This window comes from Atractosteus spatula, chromosome 18 (genome assembly GCF_055471065.1).
Source record: "Atractosteus spatula isolate fAtrSpa1 chromosome 18, fAtrSpa1.hap1, whole genome shotgun sequence".
In the NCBI taxonomy this organism is placed as follows: Eukaryota; Metazoa; Chordata; class Actinopteri; order Semionotiformes; family Lepisosteidae; genus Atractosteus; species Atractosteus spatula.
The window spans coordinates 12,584,957-12,598,115 of NC_142723.1; the positions used below are offsets into that span (position 1 = coordinate 12,584,957).

The 13,159-nt window shown below is 47.3% G+C and overlaps 1 protein-coding gene across 1 annotated transcript in view; it reads right to left on the reverse strand.

The window, feature by feature from the left end:
* Positions 1–7,994, reverse strand: part of sbk1 (SH3 domain binding kinase 1) — a 35,495-nt gene extending 27,501 nt beyond the window's left edge. The window contains exon 1 of the mRNA XM_088937029.1: positions 6,949–7,994. Within this exon, the coding sequence (XP_088793155.1) occupies positions 6,949–6,986 (38 nt within the window). The 5' untranslated portion in view covers positions 6,987–7,994. The remainder of the gene's footprint in view (positions 1–6,948) is intronic.
* Positions 7,995–13,159: the final 5,165 nt, after the last annotated feature.

The window sequence follows — 13,159 nt, forward strand, 5'->3', positions numbered from 1 at the left end:
CATCCCTCCCCTAGAGGGTGCTCCATTTTACTCCTGTCAATAGCTCCCTGTGATCGTTTATATACGTGTTCCAGGTGTGCCTTGTTGTCTCTCCCCCTATTTATCCTTAGCTCCTCCAGGGCTCAGGGCTCAACATTAGGGTACAGAAGTCACGAGGCCCGCCTAGCACCAGGATACCCTACATCCGTCTCCTGAGGGCACAGGCCTCATCCCCGACACCTCCCGTGTTCTGAGCCCGGGGTCTGGAGGAACCTCTCGCCCCGTTATCCCAGGATCTCCATGTCAGTTGTCTGTTCGTGTTTTCCCCATTCCCAGGGATTTGAACCTTGTCACGTCTCAGGATGGATCTACCGCTAATGGACTCTTGGATTGTGCCCTGACCCTCCTTAGGACCTGCTCGGATGTGGACGCCACTCCTTGTCTCCCTCGCTCACTGTTTTCCCATACCACGCCTCCTCTTTCCTCCAGCTCTTACCGCAAAGCAGAGGGTCTAATACAAAACCCGACTTGGACTCCAGACCCTGTCTGCAACATTGGCAGGGACAAGAGGACTGACCCCCAACCTTGGTGTTCCTGTATTGACTCCCTGATCACTGGGGCCTGGGCGCACAGCCAGCAGTGCCCTTATCTGCGCAGCCACACCACGCTGCCACTCACCTGCCTGCTCAGGAGGCGATCTGAGGACACTCAGGCCCTGCCTTCATCGCCTACAGCCGCAGATGCTCAGAAAGTTAGCCTCCCAAATGAGCAGCGACTCAACTGAAATGACACAAAGCTAATTGGAATTTAGAAACAGCTCTCCTCCAGCACTGGGGATAGCAGCTAGCGCCACTCGGATTATTTATACGTTGTTTGCAAAGGCATTGTGCTTTTATGAGTTGGTTTTCACTTTCCTCTCCTTCCCATGAGCACTGGCAATGTGTTCCCATTCTTATAAATATGTGTGGATATGCTGGGGTCAACATCTCTTTCCACCGCAATGTCTGGAAAGTACAATAAAATACTGGAACCTTATGCTCAACACCACCAGGAGCTACATGATGAATTTTGCTCAATTGATTGATAAAGTATAAATACGCTGTCCTTGAACAAGAGAGACTGTTCTCTTTGCAAAAATGTGCACTTCACTAGATCCATTTTTTGCGTTTCTAATGGTTGTATGCTGACCCATGATGAATCATAACTTGCTAGACTGTAAGAAGTAATTTATAATATCTGAATTTTCCTCTTAGTTCACTCCATGCTTGTTGCAGATACAGTTCTGCGTGTCCTACTTTGCTGCTCATTTGTTATTTCTACTATTTCTAGTCCTGGAAGGCTGGAGTCCAGCAGGTTTTAACAGGTAATTTGCCTTTGGCAGCTGTTTAAGACCTGAGGAGACAACGGTGTTCAGATAATTTATCCAAATTATTAGCTCCATTAAGTACTTAAGATCAACAGTGAAATGAAACCTAGAGCCTCCTGCAGGACTAGCTTTTCAATCTCTGGACTAGACGGTTAGCTGATGTGGCCAAAAGACTTTGGAAAGACAGGAAACGAGCTGGGGAAGTATATTACGGTTACACCAGCTGAAAAGCAATGCTAATACCACCTCTTTGAGGTGACAGTATATAAAATTGGCTCTCTGCTACAGATGGGTCTCATCACATGCCTGTAATCTATAACTAATGCTATTGTGTCATGCTAGTCTAATAATCACAGCATAATAGAGGAGGCGGTTACCCAATACAGCACACGGAGAGCTGCGAAACACACCTACCCATCATGCCCTGGAAGGCCTACTCCACTCAGTCTGCATAAAGTCATTGACCTAATTTCAGGAGATCTGGAGGGTGCTTCTCTAATCAACCTTGTCTGTTAGCCAAAGCTTTGGCTCCATGTGAAAAAAAAAAGTCTTTTCTGCAGCCTATGATAACTTCGAGCCTGTCATAAGACTACAAGAACATAAAATGGCTTCAAATGAGAGGACGCATTTCTGGTTATCTAGCACATTTGGTAGTTAGTAGTAAACTGATCCTAGGATCTCAACCAGCTGTTTCTTAGAAGAAGCGAAAGTATCAGCTATAAGCTGTTATCGTTAGCACCCCTCTGCATCTGTGAGAGTAGAGAAATATGAAACGAATTCTCACTCAAGTGAAGAGTGTACACGCAGTGTTGTTTGTACAAAAATCAGAGCAGATGTAAATGATCCTATTGTGATTTTTAGTAAAGCCAGCTTCAAATCACCACTGATAAGGAGCTTTGAATTTGAGTTCTTAAATCCAGCTATTCCATTTTAGAAGAAACAGAAGCAAGAGGGAAGTTAACATTTATCTATTAAAGCCAGCTGACCTGCGTATGATCCAGGAGTTAATGGACTGCAGACTGTAAAAACCCTACTGTCGAAACAAACAGCAGTGAACGTCTGGTTATAAGTACAGTTTCGTTTCTGCGGCCTGCTGGTTTATCTAGGGGGAGCAGTAAAATGATAGTTTTGCTTAGACCCGCGCGGAGGCCACAGAGTCTGCCTTTCTGCTCCATCTGGCAAAGTGAGCCCTCGCTGTTTTCTTAACGCCATGGCAACCAGGACAAGCTCTGGCTCAACAGACATTACCTACCTGTCGAGCGAGCTGGTAAACCTGGAAAAGGGATTAAGCTGCTGTGCGATGGAAGTCTTCCATCGCAATCTTCCAGACCTCCATTTTTAGGATTGAATGATGAATTCTGGCCAGGAACGATGCACTTTCTGCTAATATTTCACTTGGACCACTCCCCAACATACCTTGGATTTGTCTGAAGTCTACTGGAAGCTTGGCTTTTTCCCCTATTGACAGTCAACAGAAGTTCACAGTTTACACCTCATGCTTAGATAGCTGACATACAATAACACCACAGGACATTTAACTCCTGATCCTTGCATCAGCAATAAATATGTGGCCTTCAACTCTCCTCCCATGTAGCTGTGTCACCCACTAAAGCCATGAACGCTCTTTGCTCTCTGTCTGCCTATTTATTAAAAGACCTGCTTCAGTCTTCCAGCTCTGCCCTCATGTTAATAATTAATGGCTTCTCCGCTGTTATTGTGTTTAATTTACTGTGCAGTTTGTTTGAAATGTTCCGCTCTGCCCTGTACTTATTTCATTACTGGATTGTCTGCACTTAGCGAAAAGCCTGGTGCAGGAGGGATAGAAACTTAGCGAGACAGCACCCTGCCCTTGAAGAGATGATGTGAAAGTTATCTACTTGAGAATTGTAGTCAAGCTGGGTCAAGCGACAGACTCTGTTTTGAGGGGGGTTACCTGCGTCGACAAGATAGCGAGTGAAAAGGTTTTTGGCCAGCAGCCACATCACCCTGCAACTCACAGCTGGCAGCCCACTGAGGCTCAGCAGGTGTGAGCCTGGACAGTACCCGGATGGGAGACCTCCTGGGAAAAGCTAAGGTTGCTGCTGGAAGAGGTGTTAGTGGGGCCAGCAGGGGGCGCTCACCCTGCAGTCTGTGTGGGTCCTAATGCCCCAGTATAATTACGGGGACACTATTCTGTAAACAGGCGCCATCCTTTGGATGAGATATAAAACTGAGGTCCTGACTCTCTGTGGTCATTAAAAATCCCAGGGCGCTTCTCGGAAAAGAGTAGGGGTGTAACCCTGGTGTCCTGGCCAAATTTCCCATTGGCCCTTACCAATCATGGCCTCCTAATAATCCCCATCTATGAATTGGCTTCATTACTCTGCTCTCCTCCCCACTGAGAGCTGGTGTGTGGGGAGCGTTCTGGTGCACTATGGCTGCCGTCGCATCATCCAGGTGGGGCTGCACACTGGTGGTGGTGGAGGGGGGTCCCCATTACCTGTAAAGCGCTTTGAGCGGAGTGTCCAGAAACGTGCTATATAAGTGTAAGCAATTATTAATTATTATTATATTTTTGCTTTGAAAGGCAAGAAAACCAAGCGAAACTGAACATGAAAGGGAAAACGGTTTTTGATTTAGAAATCTGTAAAAGGGTTCAGCTGTTCAGAGGCGTGAGCAACGATGCCTCCTCTTTTCAGCATTTCTGAAATGTTAACAATGGTTTGGCTTGGCCTCTCTACACAAGCTGTCTTGGCTCATGCTTAAAATACCTGCTGAACACCAGCAGCCTGCCATTATTGTTCTCTCCTGGTTTCTGGCACATCAAGACGCTTCAGGAAACAGGAGGTGTGAGATTGTCACATAGAAGCACTACGGTACAAGCAACAGAATGCGTAGGACAAGCCCAAAGGGAGCCTTCTTCCTGCCTCTCCTCGTACTAAAGTACCGCTTTTAGAGGATGGCTCAACCCTTTGCTGGCACATGTCCGTTATTCCAGCCATCGATGGCTTCACTGTCTTCCAGGCATTAGTATAAAGTACAGCCCATTAAAATGCAACAAAACAGCACTCTGAATTAAAGAGATGACTAATACTGGTACGGACTTTAGCAGCTTCTGTAGTGCCGTCTGAGTGGTTTCTGTAGAAAATTACATTTCTGTACCGGCACGGCTGAAAGTGCTGTCCCATACAAAGGAGCTACACTTCAGAAAGCATTTAGAGGTCTTTTTGATCCAGCCATTCATTTTTATGCTAATGGGGAAAGGGGGCAGACATTGTGAGCACAGTGTGACACATGGAGCACGCTCTGTTGTTTCCCATCTGTGCTCCAGTCCGACTGCCAAATGGCAAATCTTGCACAGAGGCACACGCTTCTGCTCGAGCAGGTTCGGGAGCACTCCGCTGGGGCGTTTCGTGTGTTTCCTCTGTGCAGGTGTTTCCAGGAGGGTGGAGACAGGCTGGAGGGTGAAGTGCTGACTGGGCGCGTTGAGAGGCCGAAAATGGATTGTTAGACAAGGATTTCAAGGAGTCGAAAAAGAAACTGAGACAAAGGCCCTCTTCATATCTGGCCTTTATTAAATAGACAAGAGACAGGAGGTGGTTGTCATCTCTTCTCGACAACTAACTTACAAATTCCCATCACTGGCACTTACAGGAAGCAGTTTCGGACTTAAAGCGCTAGGAAGAACCTATAAGTGTAGTGAGCCAGCTGCACAGATGTTCTTGAGATGTACCCACTATAGGCTGACCTCAATGAACCTCCTGCTTCTTTTACTACATGTGAGTAACTGCTCTGTTAATTTTTAATTTCTGCTAATCGCCCCCTGGTGGAGTGATGGTAATGGTGCACCTTCTGTTGGGCACTATTCCCCATGCAAAGCACGTTTGACACATCCAATACCTACAGCTACATTTAGTTTTTTCCGTTTTCTTTGTAAAGTGAGGAATTGCTTCACCTGTTGAATTAAGGGAGAAATGAAGGGTTGTCCTTACTGTACAAGACAGCATAATGTTTCCCAGACAAAATATTGCAGTATTAGACTGGAAAATCTGGTCCATGGAAAAGAGAGCCACCTACTGGTCCACAAGCACCACTGCAACAGTAACCTGGCATTCCATAAAGATCTCCCACCTGCCCGCGACCCTGAACTGGATTAAGTAATTAGAAAATGGTCGAATGATTCTCCCATCTCAGGATTGTCTAGATCCAGCCTCCCTTAACTTCTGAAATCCAACAAGACCAGGCTACATGTGCTAGAGCTGCGTTTTTTAAAAGTCTGACCTGCATTTCAAACAAAATAAGGCCCTTCAGAAACAGAAGGAGAAAAAAAAAACAAACAAAACAAAACTGCAGCTGCGTTTTAAAAGCCAGTCAACCGCAGTTGCCAAATTGCACCGAACTGCACAAAGCGATTTAAAATAGGACACCTGCAAGCACGGCGCCGCCGCTGAATCCTTCTGCGGCTTTGTAGAGGACAAAATCGATACGGCAGGTCGAAGTCTTCAACAGAAAAAAAAAGAACTTGACTTCGGCATCAGTGTAACACCTGAACACTTCTCAGCTGTTAGCCAGCTGTCCTATTTTAGCAGTTGTTCATATTAGCACCGCTGATATACACTGTCTGCTGAGCCCCGTTCAAACAGGGAAGCCTGTGCTTCTGTCTTATCAACCCCTTCCCTCTCGGAATTCAGTTGTCTTCACATTTTCTCGTCTTCAAACGCCCATCTCCCACGACTCCTCGCTCGCACGCCGCCCCGCTGTTGACTGTCAACCCAGTTTCTGCCTCGGCACTTTCCTCACAAACTTCCGCGTCGATGGGGATGGCAGCACCGTCTCGAGGTTTTCTAACTTCCTTGGGATAGATAAATTGGACTTCCCAAGCAGAAAATTAAACACGTACATTTCTAGAAGCTCGTGTGTGCGTGTGTTCAACTATAATTTCACGTCCGTGTGTCTGAACGCAGGTTTACTCGAGCGCGCACTGAAGGCTCCGGGTAATGACTTGCAGGGCACAGCGGCTGCGAGCTGCAGGCAGAGCCGGTAAGGCCGAGGGGTCTGTGCGCGCTGCGCTTGAATGAGCTAGTAGGCATTGACCGCTCAGACGGAGGGCGCTCGCTTTCCCGGTAAAGCTTGAGGTAACCGCTGGGCGACCCTCGCTTGTCAGCCAGCGCGGAGCGAGCTAGCCCAGTTTGCCCCGGAGGAGGGATGAGCCGGGGTTCGAGGGGAGTCACCTTACAGCAGCGGGAAGGGGCCGGCTGCTGAAATTCCCCGGGGACGTCTTAACGCGACGTGTAAATACAATTCTTCGGCGTGGCCAAATGTGCTGAACGGTCGTTATAGATGAGTAAGAACCAGGAAACGTCCTTTGTTTGTAACGGGGTTGTGTATGGGTTTATCAAGAGGCACAAATACGTGCATTTTGAAGATCGGAGGCTGTAATGCTAAATAATCTTAACGGTATAATTCGGGTTTTTTTTTCTTATTTAGATCTGGCAGCTTAAAAGGCAGTTTTGAGGGTGGTTGAGAGCACAGCATGTGGAAAGCACGCACAGAGCAGAGGTACAACAGTTCTCAGCGATAAGAAAGACGGCAAAGGGTCGCCACTGGCATCCCATCTCGCTCACCTGCCGGCGACCTGTCTCTCTCCCCCATGGTCCTGCATCCACGCCGCCGCTGTGAGCGCACCTCCTTGAGCGCTGTGCCCGGAGCTCCCGGATCGACGCTTCAGTTCCCGACAATAACGCGGACGCGAGCACAGCTCTTCGACGAGCGACCGACTGGAGTCTCCGACCGTAGCAGTGTTACCGAGTCCTTTCCCCTCCCCAAAAAAAAATATTTCAATAGGTCAAGTCCCGTTTGCAAACAGCAAAGGATGCAAAACCAAATCTTCGACCACAACTATACTGTAAGATGCACTTGCATTGATTGATGCGTATTCTTAATACTTTTCGGCAGCCTGTGGTCCCTTGACTGTCATGTCAGAGGCGTGAAGAAGGTGTTCATGAAGGATGTTCCACGAAGGGACTCTTTTCTCTTAACTGCACCTCTCCACTTGCCCCGGTGGTCTGGCTGGGCTGGGGGGTTGGTGTGGCGGGTCCAGTCGCAGGTGTGCCAGGCTGCCCCCCGCTCGCTCCTGGACCGGGACTGCTTCCTTCCCGCCCCGATCCGATCCCCTTCTCGGGCGGTGCTCGAACCCCTTCCCAGTACCGTGGCGGAGAGGAGCTGTCAGCCCGTCGAGCAGGGCGCCGGCAGCCCAGCCTCCTGGCGACGCGGTGTAGCCCCTGCCTTCACCTCGCCTGCTCTGCGCTGGGGTCACTCGCTGTCACCACCTCGGCCGCCCGGGTCCCAGTCGCGGTGTGCTTTCGCCCAGTTTCAATGAATGCGGGCGGTGGAACAATGAGAATATATGTTGTTGTTGTTGTTTTTTTAATTCAGGAAGGTCAACGAACAAACTAATTCACGGAGGCTCTGGTCATTCATGTCAACTGCGATCCGTGCTCTGTTAAAATCACAGTTTTCTCAATTTCCCCCCTTTCCTCCCTCCTCCCCAGCTCCTTGTGGTCGGGCAGTGTTTTTTCTCTCTCCCTGTTAGTCTCCCCAGTAGCCGCGGTGCTTTGTTGTTAATCCCCGTGTTGTTCTGCGATTCGGATTTTCATTCATCGCGTTTTCATTCCTGTTCCCTCTTCCATTGTCTGGCTGGCGGTCTCCACCTCCCGGCAATGGCTCCTAGCGCCGGGTCCTAGCGCCGGGGACGGTCTCCGCTGGAGCGAACGGCGCTTTCTGTTGAAACGCCACCGGCTTCGGTGTCTCGATGTTTTCGTGAGCATATGCACAGAGAGAGAAGGAGAGAGTTGAACACCAGCACTCCGTATCTCCCTCCAGTCTTTCTAAGGCACAGTGCTCTCTGCTTTTCCTTTCCGCTTTGACCTTCATCGCTTGAACTAATTATACGGATCGGGGCGGGTGTATAAACCTGAGGCTTGAATCGTCCTGTTTAATTGTATAAAAGAGCGTCCCACACTGGAGCTTCCCATCCCCGGCCCATGGAAAAAAAACTCTTCTTATTTTTGTGCCAGTTTTGTGCATTAGGAAGGGAACTCTGACCTGTAAGATCTCTGTTTCCAGTGGACTGCAAGGCTATGACTGCTATGATTCCCTCTTTCCTTTGCTCCCCGTTATTAAATTTCCCAGTTGGTGTGAACTGTCCTCCTGTGGGCTGAAAACCAAAGGCAAGGGCAGAGGCCTGTCTCTGTGATGGGGAAACTTTGTGTAGCAGTCAGGTGCTATTACAGTAGATCATCTGCCATGTAGTCACCCAAACCACCACATCCATGCTAGTCAAGTCATCCTGACCCACTATTGCCTCGATGACTGTGGACTAATGTGTCAGGTGAATGGACTGTCTCAGCAGTAGGGATGACGTGACAGCCCCGAGCTATATAACAGGAAACTTGTATCTCTTTCCTGGGCTAGAGCAGTCCCCAGATTTCAGTCCTATTGGAATACCGAAGGAACCGAGGCAAAGTGCACTTCAGTCTTGAACCCTCATCACAACCCCTGCTACAGACATTCCCGCACAGGTAATGTGACTAGTGTGGGCTGCCGACATTTCAGAACCTTACGGATTCCATTCAAGCTGCTCCTCTTCGTGGGAGGTTGTAAAAAATAACTAAAAATAAATCAGAAGATCCACCTTATCTCATCTAATTGGGCCAATTAATACCCCCACTAATTCTGTTTGAGGTCTGTGTCTTTTTGTTTTGACTGACATGAATGATCTAGGATTGCTGGCAGATGTATTTCCTGTCTGTCCCACTGCTGTGTGTTGAGGGCGAATCGAGTGCTGTCTGACTGTATGTGCTTTCTCTTCGATCTGGCGTCAAGGTACAGCCCAAATCAACAGCTTTAGACAGACTGCTGCTGAAATAAATGAGCTTGAAGGAGCACACTGGCTTACCAAATCGACTGTATTGATCCATCGGAAATCCTGCCTGATCTTCTACGTCCACTGAATCATCTCTCTCGTCTTCATCCCTGTTGACAGGAATCCACTGTTCGTCAACTAGAGCCATGAATGTCTTTCCAGAATCTCGAGGGTTTACAGGATCTGTTGGGTCAGAAGAGGCCTTCCAAGTCTTTAAATCTTCCACAGTCCATCTTCAGGTGAAAGAATGGGTGTTCTGGGCAACATGTGGAGAAACACAGCTGTCACTCAGCTCAGGAACGTAGAGCCGGTGGGTCAAAAATGCTTGTTTGGCAGCTCGGGCAGGAACAGAGAAGGGAGGGTAAGGTCTCCAGCAAGATTAACGTGGGAGGAAGAAGGGAAAGATGGGAAAAAGGAAGAGGAAGGAAGTGTTTCTTGTTTGACGAAGGACAGAAAGAAGTCTGTGAGAAGTCTTGGCTTAATGATTGGTTGCCATAGAATTCACATTTTCCACTAATTGATCTTTTCGTTACTGTATTCTTCTGTAGTACTAGCCTCATTTCATGGCCATTGCCATCATTTACAATAGCTTATGCTTTAAGGGTTTTAAGGGCTTTAAGAGCTGAGTAACACCTCTTGTTTAATATCTGTAATGGCAAAATCATGAAAGCCTTGTAGTCTAGGGAGGTCCAGTCCTGATCTTCAGTGCCCGTTTGTCTGCTGGTTTAATTCCAGCTCTCGTGTTAATGACCTTAATCAACTTCCTAAGGAAGAAGTAGAGGAAAACAGAAAGAGAAAACGCCCTGTTTAACCCACAGCCCAACTCAGCTGCACACTCGAACCCAAGCTTCTCCCAGCACATCAGGGTCTGGTGCTTTGAAGAGCAAACACACCAGCCAGTCTGGTACAAGAGAGATCACTTAATTGGTCATACACAATTCCTTGCATTAGGAATTTGTCTTTTCACATACCCCAGCTTGCTCTCCAGAGCAGGGAGAGAAGCTTGGGGTCAGAGCACAGGGTCAGCCATTATACAGCACCCCTGGAGCACTTGGGGTTAAGGGCCTTGTTCAAAGGCCCAAGAGAGTAGGATTCCTCTACCAACCACAGGATTTGAACCGGCAACCTTCCAGCTACACACACAGATCCTTAGCCACAGTGCCACCGCTCTGCCCCAGTGCAACGTAGAACATGGCAAAGTTCTACAGAGTCACAGTCAGAGCCATGTAAATGTAGGGAAAGTGCAGGTTCGTTATTTGAATTTGTATGCAGAGTCAACAAGACACATGAGTGTAATGTGCTGCAAGCAGCAGAGGGATTTAAGGTGGACAGCCTGACTAAGCCCATTCCTTTCCTTGTTTTCCCACTGGGAGCAAAGCTGTCGCCTTAAGTCCCAGCCTTCCAATGGGCTCGCCATTTCCTCAGCTGCTCCTTGTAAAAGGCAAAACGAAGGACACTTCGGAGTTAAAGAATCCAGGAAAAAACAAACCTTGAAAATCCGCCACTGTAAACTTTAGACAAGGGCATCAGCTGTACTGGGGCTGCTCCAATCCGCTGCTGTCAGGTGACTTGTCCCGATGTCTGATTCCAGCTAAAAGGGAGGCTGTGAGGGAGTGAAGTCGATTTGTCGGCTTTTTACTCCAGTGTTTTAGAGCATGGGTGCCTTATCTTTCCTGGGAGGTCCGAACCATTTTTCTCTGAAGGTCACCTCGAGCAGCCAGCTGGTCAAAAAATCACGCTGAAAGTCAAAGTCTCTCCTGGGGCCGAAGGCAGAGGTGCAGGTCGATGGGAGAGGAGACGAGGCGGCCATGGCCTAGGGTGTTAACGTACTTTTTTTCATGACCTCCTCCCCCTGCTTTCCGACACGTGATAGTCTTCCTGCTGTCGGCAGGAAAGAGCCACGTGAGCCGACCCTCTTCAGTTCGGCTGACTCCCGACCCCAGTGGCGGACATTTCTGTTTCGATAGCTGAAACCCTGGTGGGGGGCGGGTTTCATCTGGGCCCAGTCCATCCTGTCTCATAAGGGCCCTTGCATTGTGGGGTGTAACCCAGAAAAACGCTGAACGTGTCCAGGCAGTAAAGACTCAACGACGAATTTTCTCTCCCAGTCCCCAGCCCAGGGTTTGCAGCTTTTAAAAAAAAAGCTCTGAGGGTCACCAGGTGTGTTGAGAAAACAGTGGAATCAAAAGCAAATTCTTGATTAGTGAATTTATTGCAATACTTTGGTAAAAGCAGAATAAAGACTAGTGGAACCGCGATACAAATTTTGGGTAATCAAAGAAGCACACATTTATTTACACACAGCTGAAGAGTGCTTCAAAATGGAAGGAAAAAGTACAAATTTACCACCGTAAATTACACAGTGAGGCACCGTAGTGGCACAGTCAGGCTGAAAAAATCCAGCTCAACACTTTCTATATGCCTAATAACAGTGACCTTACACCAGTCCAGTATTTGTGGATCTCAGTAGGAAAGACAACTGCGTATGTTTTGAACTATTATGGCCCTACTCCCCACCTCGCAACCTTCGCTCTTCTAATTCTGGTCTCCTTACTGTCCCCCAAGCCCGTCTACATTGTATGGGTGACAGGGCCTTCTCCTGTGATGCCCCCAAGTTCTGGAACTCTCTGCCCAAGGATATCAGAGAGTCACCTTCTCTAAACTCCTTCAATTCCAGACCCAAAACCCTCTTCTTTAGAAGAGCCTTTACGTAGTACCACCATCCTCGGTCTCCTCTGTATATTGAAATTGTGTTTTATCTTGTGTATTCTTTTTATTTATTGTTGTTTACATTCTGTAAAGCGCTTTGAGAAGCCACCTTTAAAGGCGCTATATAAAATACAGTTTATTATTATTATGTTTTGCCCATAACAGCCTCACTCTCGACTGCAAGAAGCAGCAGATTATCAGAATTGGCTGAGTGGGGATTGTGTGGACTCTTACCAGCTGGGGGTTGCTTTAATGGGAAAGAGTGTTATTAATTATTATGAATTTATTTAGCATGGCACATTTACCTAAAGCTATTTGCGGAGGTTGTTTTGCATGTTTTTCAATGAGAATCATGGTGTCTGTGTGTCCTTTCACATTAGACATTTTTACACACTTATACGACTGCAGGACTGAAGAATATCTGCCCCAGGTCCAGCAGCACAGCAGTTGGGTTAGAATCTATAGCTCATTACACTGCCACCCTGAATACTGGGGTAGATGTTTCACTTAATTTCTAAAGTGTTTGTAGAAAGTGCAAAGCAGGTATTTTGAGTTCAAGAGCTAAAATGTTCCTGATAACTACTCAGCCTGGGGCCGGTGTTAATGACTGAACCAAACCCTCACTTTCCAGCTCTTAAGGAGTGAATTATTCAGTCCTTGACAACTGCTGTGTAGACACCGACATCAAGCGCTTTAATATTCATCCTCTTCCACTTCTACACTCCCTCTCCCCTCCATTTCATGCTCTGTTTCAGAACGTTTTGGTCCGTTGAACAGCGCCAGGTTCTCTTGAACAGTAATACAAAAATAAATAAATGCCCCCAGCTGATGTCCCAGAGTATGTCAGATGTGAGAAAATAATGCAAAATGGCAAGAAATTAGAAAAAAGAGCAGCAACAAGGAGATAGAAATACTGTATTTATATCTTAATTACAAATTCTATATTAATATTATTTGCAGTATAACAATAAATAACATCAAGGAGAAAGACAACCATAATTCTTATATCATGGCTAATTTGTCTACTAACATATTTGGCTATTTTAACCAAAGTTACATTTATACCTTTTTATAAAGCTGGGCTGATTTCAGGTGAAGTACTTTAAGAGTACAACAGCAGCATCTCATCTGGAAATTGAATCTCCAACCTTCCAGGCACAAATACCAAACTCTAACCACTACTCCACACTGTTACACACATG